Source organism: Orcinus orca, chromosome 6, assembly GCF_937001465.1.
Source record: "Orcinus orca chromosome 6, mOrcOrc1.1, whole genome shotgun sequence".
In the NCBI taxonomy this organism is placed as follows: domain Eukaryota; kingdom Metazoa; phylum Chordata; class Mammalia; order Artiodactyla; family Delphinidae; genus Orcinus; species Orcinus orca.
In genome coordinates, this window is record NC_064564.1 from 13,795,180 (window position 1) to 13,809,446 (window position 14,267).

Genomic DNA, 14,267 nt, shown 5'->3' on the forward strand with positions numbered 1-14,267 from the left:
CCTGCCACAGGTCACTATTCAACTTAGAGTATTAGAAAATGTCATCATGGGTTCACTTGAGAGGTAAACCGTCTACATCTCATGATTCAAAAACAATTAATAATACATCCAATTGTCTCCTCCAATTAATACCATAAGCAAAGAATTCCACCGTGAAACTCTGAGGAAAAAATATGAAAATGCTGTTAACAAAAGATTACGAAGTCTTTGTCCAAAGGCAAGAAGACCCCACATTTTGTGCAAAGGCTGCAGCTCACCAAAGATGTGAAGCAGCTGTCAGATTCTGTGAACAGAATCCCACCCTTTCAAGGTCAAGGAACCCAGCGTGAAGCTGAAGTGTCACTCTGATCCTCCTCTGTAAGATTCTCCAGCCTCCTCTAATCTGAACGGAAATTAGCAAACTTCTTCAGCCTTTCTTCCTTTCCTAGGGTTGTTGGTGAGCCTGGTATCTACAACCCAGCCAACTCTGCAGAAAACCACAGTTTAGATGGAAAATCACTTTGGGTTTCTGGCTCATCAGCAGTACTGCACATCTAATTAGCTCAACAATTGGTCCCTGTGATAAAATCAGCTAATTTTATGTTCAAATGGCTGTTCCGTGGTAAGTAATACTGTCACTCTCAACTTCACGTGGCATAAAGAAGTTGCTGAAGAAGCTGCTTACTAGGGGGTCACTGGGGGCAAACCAGTGAAGACTATTAAATTAGTAACTTCAGTCAATGTTACAGTTAGTACAGAGGGGTCCCGCCAGGGCTCAAATAAGATGAATTCCCAGGATGTGGTGACAGGGCCAGAAATGCCAACTCTTACCACAGAAAACAATACATATAAAATGAAGGAAAGCCATCTGCAGAACCTCCCCGAGGTTTAACCCGAATGTTTGTAGTGAGGTAGATTACGGAGTCCTAGGCCCTCATCCAGTACTGTTAAGAATGACTCTCCCAGATTAAAGACCCCTGTTGCTTCAGGAATGTGTTCAAGGTTATGCTGGAAAGAAAACCCAGGAAGCCAATTCCAGGTGTCACCTCCCAACTTCCTCTCCTTCACTCACCTGTGAAGGCAACTTGTGATATCTGAGACTCTTTCCCTGCTTCGTGAGTGACCTAGTAAAAACCACGTTACTCTTTAAGGTAAATGTAAAAACACAGATCAACTTCTTTATGGTGTAAAAGCTAATCACACTGCCTCTCACCAGCACTGAGAATTGCTGATTTCTTTTTCTTCTTTTGGTGTGTATTTATCAATTATACCAATTGCATGGACAGTTAAAAATTGATACAAGCTTCAAAACTAGAAACAAGAAATACATGAATGCATACAATTTTACATAAAGATACAGAGAGACATATTCATACCTATATCTAAACATATCCATTATATCTATGTATGTATACTGATACATATAGTCAGAGATATAGAAATGGCTCCATTTGTATAAAGTACTTAAAACAGTAATTAGCATGTAGTAAGTACTCGGTACTGTTGCTGTTCTATTAACATCAATGTCATTATATGTACATATAGATATATCAACTATATACATACATAACTGTATATTATGTAATTCTACGACTGTAGCAGGATGCCTGCTAAAATTAGACTCATGTTTTTCATTCTCTGCTCTAACAGAGGAGCCAGAAAGTCACTAAATCATAGTAAATTATCCTGGAGACACTGTAGTCACTTGGCTGGCGTGGACCGGGCAGGGGTGGGTGAAGGACCCTTTGTACATTGTTGCACCTCTCGTGCATCAGCTCAGATCCCCTCGGCCTCACCATTCTCTCCTGCAGTCCCTGCTGCAGTGGCCAGCTCTGCATGGACTCTGCGTAGCCTCATGCAGTGTCTCACCTCACACCCATGCCATGTGCCTCTTGCTTCCTGCCCTGGGGACACAGTATCCTGAGCCCACAGGTGTGCAGTCCAGAAGTGCGGAGTGAATCCATGGGGGGTGGCATCCAACGGACAGATGCTTCCCTTCTTCCCCCGGAAGGACCCGTCATTTCATAAGGACCAGACACCCCTTCACCGAGAGCAGGGGCCAACTTACATTGGTTCTCCTTCCTCTTCTCTTCCACTCCCCTGCCCCTCACTCCTGCTCTGTGGCACCCAGTAAAGTCCTCACATATAAGCCTTTTTCACGGGCTCTCCTTTCTACAGGACCCAGACTAAGACAAAAATCACAGTGGTCACCTGTGTGCCAGTGCTCAACAAGGTAGGTGACACCATGAGACACCTTGTTCTTTGGTTCCTGAAAAGGAAAATGGCTTGACCCCTCATGGCATAGATAGGAAAAGAGGGAAAAGGACAGTATTTCTCACTGCTCAAGGTGGGACAGAAGGATAAATCCTGACCCGGAGCTTCCGGGTGGGGACCCTTGGGCACTGGCTGTGTCAGGAAAGGAAGAGATCTCTGCACTTGACAGAGCTCAGCCATGGGTCCCCACAGCCATGGCTCTCAGTCCTCAGCTCTGTCCAGTGGTGGCTGGAGGAAGAGCACTTGACCCTCATGCTGTGCGTCTCCAGAGAGGAGAGGAGAGAGCAGTTCCTGAGCTCTCACAATGCACCAGCCCGGGAGCAGAGGGCTTGTAACCCTGGGTCTGCCAGCCCGGGAGCCAGACTGACGCCCCACCCCCTGCAACACACACACCGCCCCACCCCTTATACTGCTGTGCTGTCGAATCAGGCTGCCGCTGGCCTCATGTGGCTATGTAAATACACAATTAAATTAGTTAAAAGAAAATAAAAAGTTCGGTTCTTCAGTTGCATGAGCCACATTTCAAGTGCTCAACACCTCTATGTGGCTAGTGGCTCCTGCCGGATGCTGCAGGAGAGACCACCACCATTGGGTAGAGAGCTGTACGGAGGCTCTGGTCTGGAGTCAAGACTCTATGGGTTTTAGTCAGTTTGCCAGGAGGGAAATACTGGACTTCCTACTCATCTATCAGTGGAATCCAGGGCCAGTTTTTATTTATGTATAAAAGAGTCGTGACAGTATTTGTTCTCTGAGTTGGTGATAAAGCAGTTCTATGTGATTATGTTAACAGCAATGGGTATCTGGATGCTGGGGGCACAAGAAGGCCCCAATCTTTATTTTAAAAATAGACCCTACTTTTAAAAGTCAAGCAAAAAATATGCATATGTAGGAATGTATTTAATTCCCATATGCTTAAGTACAGAACACCCAAAAAGCACTAGGTTAGAACAACTGTCTAGAATATAAGATTAACATTCCCCAAATCTACAAAAATAATGGAGAAATTATTAAAACAAATAATATTTAATAACTAAATTTTACTTCATATGTGTATCTGTTATCTAAGACCAATGTGGGCTCCACTCAAAGCTGAGGATAAGAAACTATATTGGGGTAGAAACCAGAAAATTAGGTGTAAGTTAGCCTCTTCAACATCACGTGGAAGGCACTGACCTTGTGAACTTAAAATTTTCATTGTGAACACCAGAATATCAACTCATTTTGAGATATTCTGCAGGGAGATTAATATCCTTCCAGAGTCTCTAAGTATTACTGTTTGTACCTTAAGAGATTGTAAATCATTATATTAGGAAACCAATATATAGCATTAATCACATGTAACTTTTAGTATTACTTACTAACACAGCCTTTAAAATTAAATATAAAGAGATTAAATAAAATAGAACTAACTTTTCAGGGTTTGCATGGGGCCAGTTCTCAGTGGAACCACAGCACCTTGTCTGGTATAGGCACCTCCCTACCCATCTCTCCAATGCTGGTGTTCCTCAGGTCCTAAGCCTCCTCTTCTCATCACTTTTCACTTTTCTAAGCGATCGTATCAGCAACTAAGGCTTCATTTACCAAATATAAATTGATAAGCCCAACAGTAATAAGGGCTACCATTTGTTGAGCACTTACTATGTGCTACGCCCTGTGCTTTACAAGCATTAACCCAGTTAATAGTCACAATAACCCTCCCTGCAAGGTGGGAACAGCCCATGTCTCCTCCTAATAGCCACATGGATGCACGCATCAGGGGTACCTTAAACACCACCCTTCCAAACTTAACTCACCCTCCCCACAAATCTGCCTCTGCTCCTCCATACCTTCACACAAAACATCACTAGCCAGAAACCTAAGTCACCCTGGATTCCTCCCCCTCATCTAGTCTCCACTTCCAATCCAGGCCCAGGTTCTATTAGTTCTCCTTCCTAAATATCCCTTCATTCCATTCATACCTTCACCATCCTAGACGAAGCTCCCATCACTTCTGGCCTACAGTCCTGTGACAGAGGTCTCTCATCCTTATGTGTCTGCCTGAGGTAAATATGATACATGGCTTTCTGAGTGTCAGGCATCTGATAAAAACTTATGCAGCTGACATACCAGTTGAGGCAATTCAAGGCTGGAGGTCACAAGCTGAAGTGAAGCACACGTGCCCAGGTAAGCCTACCATTATCAGAAAAGTCATCATGGGGGAGGGGTGGTGGTGGGATGAATTGGGAGATGGGGATTGACATATATACACTAATATGTATAAAAGTGATAACTAATAAGGACCTGCTGCATAAAAAGTAAATAAATAAAATTCAAAAAAAAAGAGAAAGAAAAGTCATCACATACATGCACCCCCATGTTCACAGCAGCACTATCTACAATAGCCAAGACCTGGAAACAACCTAAATGTCCATTGACAGAGGAATGGATAAAGAAGATGTGGTGCATATATACAATGGAATACTCCTCAGCCATAAAAAAAGAACGAAATAATGCCATTTGCAGCTGCATGGATGGACCTAGAGATTACCATACTAAGCAAAGTAAGTCAGAAAGAGAAAGACAAATACCATATGATATCAGTTATATGTGGAATCTCAAATATAACACAAATGAATTTATCTATAAAATAGATACAGACTCACAGACATAGAGAACAGGCTTGTGGTTGCCAAGGGAGATGGGGGGTGGGGGAAGGATGGATTGGGAGTTTGGGACTAGCAGATGCAAACTATTATATATAGACTGGATAAACAACAAGGTCCTATTACACAGCACAGGGAACTATATTCAATATCCTGTGATAAACTATAATGGAAACATTTTTTTAATTAAAAAAACTTAAATTAAAAAAAGAAAAGTCATTATAAAAAGAGATCTGAGAAAGGATAATTTATACTTAAAAGGTTTTTAGAATGGAAATATAAACAGGCTCAAATGAGTTCAAAACGTTTATTTTCTTGTAGCTTCTGCAGCACAGTGCAGCTGGGTGCCTCTGGCTTGAGGTCCAATGTGAGGCTGCAGACAAATTATCAAACTGGGGCTGCAGTCTCAACTGAAGGCTTGACTGGGGTTGAGGGGCTTCCAAGCTCATGCATGTGGCTCTTGGAGGCCTTGGTCCCTTTGCCATATGTGCCTTTATACAGGGATGCCCCACAACATGGCAGCTGGCTTCCCCCAGGGCAAGTGATCCAAGAGGCAGTGAGACAGAAAGGGCCCCCAGGATGGAAGCCACAATCTTGTAATGAACTCATCTCAAAGGTAACACCCCATTGCTTCTGTCATTCATTCAGAGGGAGTCATTAAATCCAGCCCACACTCAGGGATAGGAGATTCCACGTGGGCAGCAACCACTGAGGGCCATCCTCGAGGCTGCCTACTATTATCATCCAAGCAGACTTCACAGCCTTGGAGGGAGGGAGGGGACGCGCTAAGGAATAAATGGGGTCCTATCAGCATCTCCGTTAGCCCTGTCTGCTTTTCGGAGTTGAACTGACTGTGAGTGGCATCTCCTGCTCCTTTTTCTCAATAGGTGTACTCTTGTCCCTGCCCCCTCCTCACTGCCACCTCTGCCACCAGAGGGATAGGTGGAGAACCCACACATTCCTGAGAATGGCTGCGTAGCAGACTTTTTACATAGTTCTAAAATAGATCAGCATTACTGTAGCTCCTGGCTCTACTCTTAAATGTGAATCCAACTCTCTAGAAAATATAAAGATAATTAAAATTTAAACACTATCACAAAGTTCTAAAATTTAGAGCAACTCAAGTTATTTTGAAAAGAACTAAATCTCTATCAGAGGAGATTTTAAAAAAAATACAAGTTAATGGTGAAAAATAATTATTTCATGATGTAACATCTATATTTCTGAGAAGTATTTTTATTATAATTCAATCTACTGTTACAAGTAAGAGAGAGAGCACTATGGGTTGAATTCTGTGTCCCCAAGAAGATGTTGGGATTCCAACTACCAGGAACTCAGAATGTGAACTTATCTGGAGATAGGGTCTTTTTTTTAACATCTTTATTGGAGTATAATTGCTCTACAATGGTGTGTTAGTTTCTGCTGTATAACAAAGTGAATCAGCTATACATATACATATATCCCCATATCTTCTCCCTCTTGCATCTCCCTCCCTCCCAGAGATAGGGTCTTTAACAGAGATAATCAAGTTAAACATGGGCATTAGGTAAGGCCCTAATCTAATATGACCGGAGTTGTCATAAAGGTGTTCATTTGGACACAGAAACAGGCACACATAGAGGGCAGATGATGTGAAGACACAGGGAGAAGACGGCCGTCTACAAGCCCAGGAGAGAGGCCTGGAGCAGATCCTGCCCTCACAGCCTCCAAAGGATCCAGCCCGGCCAACACCGTGATTTTAAACTCCCAGCCTCCTGAACTGTGAGACAATAGATTTCTGTTGTTTAAGCCTCCACGCCCCGCCGCCCCGGTCTGTAGTACTTTGTTATGGCAGCCCAAGTAGATTAAGACAGGCAGAGAAAAAAAAGTGAGACTCAGAGAGAGAGAGAGAGATTATATGTTAAGCTGTATATTCATCTGGAGGACTTGACTTTAAAGAGAAATGGCATAAGGGCCTATTCTTCTATGGAGCAGAAAGGCTCAATTCCAACAGGCTGACAGCAATTTCCAAAACATGTGAAAACAGAACACAGTGCCAAGTGCCAAGAACCAGACTCTGCCTCCACAGGTGGGTCCGGGAGGGAGAGGGGACCCTACCTTCTGGTAGTCCTCTTTGGACCTCAGGGATGCCTCCATGTGCTCAGCAGAGGTTGGGTAGATGGCAGAGCGGTACTGAGAGCCGTGGTCGTTGCCTTGGCGCAAGCCTGGGAAAGCAGAAAGCAGAGGATTACTGGGGTGGCCTGGGCAACGAGGCCAGTGCCACACATTCTCCATGACTCGTGTCCTGCTAAGTGCTTGTTTTAACTGCATCCTGACACCACTCTCCTTAAACAAGCATGCAACGTATCTGTTTTGCTTTGCCTATTTTAATTGTAACAAATATCTTTGAACTTAAGGTAAATTTATCACAGGCCTTGCATCACAGTAGATGCTCTGCAAATATGCATTTTTCTGTGCAGATATTTAAGTCATAACCATGTATCGCTTGCAAAGCACTGTGATACACACTGTTTCCTTGGATCCTAATGAGACATTCTGTGTGGCAGGTGTTACCGTCCCTCGACTGGCAGATAAGGAAATGGAATAATATACGTGGAAGTGCCTGGCCTAGTGCTTTGCACACAGGAGTTGCCTAATAAATGACAAAGTGACTGATGCTCAGAGAGTTTAAAGAGTTTGCCTAAGGTCATGCACCTAATCAAAGAAAAACCTAGCACTTAAAATCAGCCCAGCACACTTTCCACCCTGTCACAGCAGCTAAAGTGTAGATGCTGGTCAATTTCTAACTGAATGATAGAGTCCCCAAGTTAAACAGCCACAGGCCTGCCATAGATCCCCTATAGATCCCCATGTTGTTGTAAAATGAACTTCACACATGTTTACTGCATCATTCAAGCATCAGTTTCAGTTTTAACAAGTGCCCCCAAACTCCTCCAGTAAAAGATGCAACTTTCCAAAACAAACAGTTCCATATTTTCAAGCCCCCAGCTTAGCTGACTTCCTAGAAATGCCATTGTCCCACCTTCAGAGTCCCCCCCTCTCCTCAATGCACAAAGGTCACATGGGGACCAGGAACCAAGCGGCTTAAAGAGCCAATACCAATAATGACATCAAAATATTAATTTAATATTATATAATAAAAATAAACCAGCCCATGCCTCCAATAAGCATTGATTAATACCAAATTAGTATATCTATTTCATTTCTAAGTTATATATTCATTTAAGTATTATAGTAGTAGTCTTATGGTGTACAATATATAAGTATTATTTACAGTATACAGTATGTATTATAAATATTATTTATTAAGCACCTAATACATGCTGAGTACTTTTTCAGATGCTGAAGATATAGCAGTGAATGAAAGAAAACCCTGCCTTCACAGAGCTCACATTCTAGTGGAGGGTAAGAGACTGGATAAATATACATTCCAGAATGTTCTTTGTTTCCAATTTTCCCTCCTTCCCTTACAAGTAGGGTTTTTCCCATATGACTACTTCCCATCCTTTTGTCCTAACATCCATTTGCATAATGGCAAGACGGTTGCATCACTGTTCCTTCTGAAACATTCTCCACGAAGAAAAAATATTGCCGGATGGCTGATTTTTGATCAAGTCAGACCCCTCTCCATTCAGAACAAGATGCCGAAAAACACTGTCTCCATGTGTAGTTGTTTAAATCTATTTTTCTTTTTTTTTTTTTAATTTTTCTTTTTTTGAAAGAGAAATTAGTATGTGAGTAAAAGATAACTGCAGGTATGATTTATTTATATTTTTCAATAAGTTTTACTAAGATTACATACGCCTTGTACACTGAAGACTAATATCTGTGTGTTTACTTGGAGGTCTCTGAATTATCATAGGATCATGGAAAATTGTTACTTACAGATAAAAATTGGCTTTTTAGAAAACAGAGTGGGAATAATTAAGAATCACTCCAAGGATATGGTCTAACAGTGGGCTCTTTCACGGATCATATTTTCACAAATCATCTGGTATAAGGATTATACAATGAAACCCTTAAGTTTACATCGATTTTTTAGAGCTGCTTTTGTAGTGACATGACAACCTAAGGGGTAGAAACATCTGGAAGACTTCACACAATTGTGTGGTTGGGCAGAAAAGATGCACATGGCTGTCATTCTGGGCAAGTATATAAGGCAATGAATTTCTATAAAAAATAATCCATGCATCATTTATACAATTAGAGTTCATACTACTACTGTAATCGGGGATGGGGATTTGTGGGCCCTTCCCTGAAGCCATGATCCCTCGATTCTACATTCTAACTTGATCGCCTGTTCACTGTAACACTGTAATACTGATATGGCTCCTCCCACTGTTGTCCCTGTCTTCTTGTGCAGGTCTGGGCTGTCGCCAACACACTGTGGACAGCTTTAAAGAGGAGTAACTTCGTGGGCATTACCCACAGCCCTACCCCACACTCACTGCACCCCTCCCATTGTACGAACCCAAACTAACCGTCCATTGGAAAGATGGGAGCTATTCACACAGTTATAGTCACATTTGTGGGCAGAAGTCTCTCAATTTTGAATTTACAGCTTCAACCTTCTAATCACATCCCTTCCTGGATGTTCTAATAAAACTAAAAGTTCTTCATGTCAGAAACAATACCCTCTCTTCCTGGTCACTCTGGCTAAACCCCTGACTGGCCAGGAAGGAAGACAAGAAAGTGTTAAAGAGATACACTAGGGGATGGAGACAAAACATGAAAACCTGTGTTTGGATTTCTTTGAGTTTTGAGTGATATTGGACTAGGCATTAACTCTCCGGTCTACTCAAGGACAACGTTATTTTGATTGCATTTTTCCATCACAGTTCATCCTGAGGAGAGGGTATAATACCTTAAACCAAAGCCATACATCTATATCCACATACACGTGTGTGTATTTGGTTAATTCCAATGCGTGTACCTTTCGGTTCACTAATGAAGGGGCTTATTAAGTGGATAGAAGCTTCAAATTTGAAAGCAGATGGTTCACTGGGAAATACGATTTGATGCTCAGCAGATTGAGAAACCTATAGAACTAGGGCTTTTCTGTTCTCATTATTTTTAATACATTGCATTTATAGATGTTTAGCATCATTAAACTTTTCACCATTTCTTTCAACCTCTATTGGTTTATATAATGAACACAAAACAGTAATTCACATGTGAGGAAAACCTGTTTACTAAATCTCTTGTCAGAAGCCTAGGACTCAGAGCTGCAAGAGCTTGTTTTTAGGTCTGACTCTGCCACTGACATGTTTTATGCAAATTTCCTAATCTTTCTGAGCTTCAAACCTCTTCTGTAGAACAAGGATTATAAGGGCCTAACCTATAGGTTTGTTTGAGGAGCAAATGAGATGGAACCTGTAAAGTGCTTTGTTGACTATAAAAAATTATGTAGGGGTTAAATACTTTTATTTTTACAACTTTTCATAATCTTAGAACAGTTCAGAACAACTACTTTGAAATAAAAATAACAAATGACATCACACAAGACACCTTAGGAGTGACCCTTTTCCCCCAGAAAAGCATTATTTATATTAGTATCTCAGATACTCACACAGCAGGGGTCTCACAGATAAATAATCCAAAGAGAGGGTCAGATTCATTTTATGTGTGTAGAAACGTACTGTTCAGTTTTTAACTAAACAGTTTATTACATTTTTCTTTAACAGAATTACCTTCCTAGTTAAATTTTAACTCTGCTCATGTCCACCCCAGTTCTTCATTTCAATGGAAAACAAACCCAAGAAAGGGTTTGTTTGAGTGAATTCTTTGAGTGAATTCTCCTTCCCCTGCTCCTACCCATGAAGCACTTTCAAATGCGATGTCTTCACGCTTGGTCTCTGATCTGAAGTTTGAGAAAAATCAAGCCTGTTAACATTATCTTGTATCTCTCAAGCTCACACCCACTGGGTTACTAAAAAGGGGGAAAGAAAGACTTGCAGAGCGGGTGGTGGAGAGAAACAAAAACAATTAAAAATTATTGAAAAACGAAGTTCTTAAAGTCCTTCTTTCTGACTTCCTGCCTTCTTTTCTTCCTTCCACTCATTCATCCGTCTTTCCCTGAATCAGGCAAGGTACTAGATACTGGGATTCAGAAATAAGGCAGTCTCATTTTTCAACTAGGTCCCCATCCTAGTACAGTGAATGCCATCTTATGAGTTAAACCTAGATCTACCTGACACGGAAGCACTTTCTCTTTTCCAGATTGATGCACAAGAAGTTACAGCAAAACAATCAAAGACTATGGAACACAGTGTGTGTGTGCGGTGCATCTGGTGGGCAGTGGAGCATGCCAGCCCAAGACCCAGAAATAAGAAGAAGCTTGGTCTACGCTGAGGGCTGTGAGGAGATGAGCCTGGGTCCTGCCAATTGTCCTGGAAGGAAATGAAGCCGGTCGGTTGAGCACGAGGCCGCACGGGTGTCTTGACAGGACACACGGGGGACCAGAGACGTATGGAAAGATCAGTTTCAAGGGAGCCACAGAATTCTGTGGAACTCCGGGTGAGCATAGGGTTCCAAATCATCAAAAATCCAGAGCTCTTTTTCACATTGATTCAATATGTGTTGCAAAGTTCACTGTGCCTTCCACTTGGCTTTGGAAAAACTAGGAGGATAAATTATTAACATTATTTGGCTGTCTTCACATCCCAGGAAAGTAAGCAATAGACTTGCTGTAGGGGGTGAAAAGAGAATAACCGGCTCAGATGCAACATCTTGTGCTTAAAATTCTTCCATAACACTCTCTAAACTGATTACTGAGGACTGGGCTTTGGGGCATTCTTGAAAAGAACTGCCCTCTTGGCACCTACCAACTGTTTGAGATTTCTCCATCCACCTTCTCCAAATAAGATTTGAAAGGGACAAACCATCATGAGACTGCTCTAAGATTTCCCTCTCTCTCAGTGGAGCCAGAGAAAATGCTGGAAAACAGAGAAATGCTTAACCTATAATGAGGCAAAAAGATGGATGAGTTCTCATCTGCTCAGTAGCCCTCTAAACTTTGGCTCATCTTCGGGTACTAGCCCTGTTTTATACATTCAGACTAGAGAGATGAGAAATATGCCCGAACATGGAAATTTTAAACGGAAGTTCACACTGTGAGCTGTTGTGAGGTGATTAAGAAATTTCAGGAGTCACCAGCTGATAGTGAACGTCAGGGCAAGGAAGGACATATTCCTAATGGTCTGAAATTACTGACTCTGTGTTAGGGAACTTCCAAGGAGCAATCTCATTAGAGGACCACCCATGTTGGCTACAGAGACCGGGTGACTCCCACCAGGATGAATCTATATTCTTCTCTTCTACAGCCAGTTGCTAGGAAAAAATGGATCCCGATCATGGTCTGCTGCATGAAGCAGAGACACTGGCATGAGTTTTGCCATGAGATGGTTCTGGATTCTAATTCCACCTCTGCGTTTACTGTGTAACTTCAGCCGAGGTACTAGACCCATCTAAGCTTCAGTGTCCTCGTTCGGAAAAGTGGGGATGGTGATTCACACCTCACAGGTTTGCTAGGTATCTTACATAGGAGCTCAATAAACATATCTCCGCCATCCCCTTGGGACTTCTAATGCAGAAATTCAAGGAGGAGAAGTTTTCAACATACTACTTAAGAATTTAAAAATTCCTGTCAAGAAATGAGCTACTAAACATCTAGCTGAGTTCAGGAACCTTGCTAGAGATTCAGCTAAAACACAGACCACTGAGCCTGATCTCAGTCTCAGGAAATGTCTAGAATGTATCAACAAACATATGAATGCAGAGAAGCAAGCTGTGATCACTAGGATGAACATGGATCCATCTAGAATCCATGCCTCGTAACCTCTCTGGCCTCAATTCAGCATCAGTAAGGATTTGGGTTAGATCCTTTTAAAACCAGTTTTATTAAGGTATAATTGACATACCATAAATGGTATATATTTAAACTGTACAATTTGATCAGTTTTGACACGTGTATATGCCATGAAATCATCACCACAATCAAGATAATGAACATTTACAAAAGTTTCCTCATACGCCTTTTAAATCTCCCCTTCTCACCACTCCCAGCCCCCATCCTAAAGCCCCAGGCAAACACTGATCTACATTCTGTCATGTGTATTTTTCTAGAATTTTATACAATTGGAATCATGTCGTGTGTACTCTTTTTTGGTAACTCAGCCATGTTGTTGTATGTATCAACAGTTGCTTCCTTTTATTGCTGAGCAGTGTTCCATCGATTGGATATGCCAAATTTGTTTACTCACTGACCTGTTGATGGATATGTGGGTTCTTTGCAGCCTCTCGCTATTAAAATAAAGCTACTGTGATTATTCACGTACAGGTCTTTGTATGTACATATGCTTTCAGTTCTCCTGGATAAATACCTGGGAGTGGAATGGCTGGTAAACTGCCAAACTTTTTCCAAAGTGGTTGTAACACTTTACATTCCCTACCAGCAATGTATGAGAGCTCAGTTGTCGTATCCACACAAACCCTTGTCATGGTCAGTACTTTTAATTTTAGCCATTGTCAAAATATGTGTAATAGTATCTTATCGTGGTTTTAATTTGAATTTCTTAATGTCTAATAATGTTGAGTATCTTTTCATGTGATAATTTGCCATTTGTACACCTTCTCTGGTAAAGTGTTCAATTTTTTCCATTTTTAAATTGTATTGCCTCTTATTATTGAATTTGGAGCTCTTTATATATTCTGGATACAAATATCTTATCAGATATATACTTGAAAATATTTTATCCCAATCTGTGGCTTGTCTTTCATTCTCTTAACAATGACTTTCAAAGAGCACAAATTAATTTTGATGAAGTCCGAATTATCAGTGTTTTCTTTTATGGATCATGTTTTTGGTGTTGTATCAAAAAAAATCTTTACCTAACCCAAGTCACAAAGATTTTCTCCTATATTTCCCTCTAGATGTTTTATAGTTTTAGGTTTTAAATTTAGGGCTATGATTCATCTTATGTTTTGTATATGGTGCGAGATATGGATCAAAGTTGTTTTGGTTTTGTTGTGGTGGCGGTAATTTGTAGTTGTTTGCTGCAAATACAATTGTTCCAGCGCCATGTTTGGAAAACACTATCCTTCTTCCAGTTACAAAGTGGAAGACTACAAGTCTCTCCTCCCAGACTCTCCGCTATTTTTTTTAATAGTATATATTGTGTGCTTTTATTTTTTATTTCTCCATAGTCTGGTTCCAGGACTCTGCTCTTAACCACATCTTTGTACTGCCTCTGTTACTTTCTTTTTTTTTTTTTTTTTTACATTTTTTTTGGAGTATAGTTGCTTTACAATGTTGTGTTAGTTTCTACTGTACAGCAAAGTGAATCAGCTATACGTATACATAGATCCCCTCTT

General features: G+C 41.2%; 2 protein-coding genes across 8 annotated transcripts in view; both read right to left on the minus strand.

Annotated features, from left to right (window-relative positions):
* PRSS55 (serine protease 55) overlaps positions 1 to 7,078 on the minus strand; it is a 161,833-nt gene extending 154,755 nt beyond the window's left edge. Inside the window, exon 1 of the mRNA XM_049711254.1 lies at positions 6,993 to 7,078. The gene's annotated coding sequence lies outside the window, so the exon portion shown is untranslated. The remainder of the gene's footprint in view (positions 1 to 6,992) is intronic.
* Positions 1 to 14,267, minus strand: part of MSRA (methionine sulfoxide reductase A) — a 371,273-nt gene that overhangs the window by 90,456 nt on the left and 266,550 nt on the right. For all 7 annotated transcript variants that reach the window (XM_033429865.2, XM_033429864.2, XM_012533340.3 and 4 more), the window contains one exon: positions 6,993 to 7,099. In XM_033429865.2, coding sequence (XP_033285756.2) covers positions 6,993 to 7,099 — 107 coding nt within the window. The remainder of the gene's footprint in view (positions 1 to 6,992; positions 7,100 to 14,267) is intronic.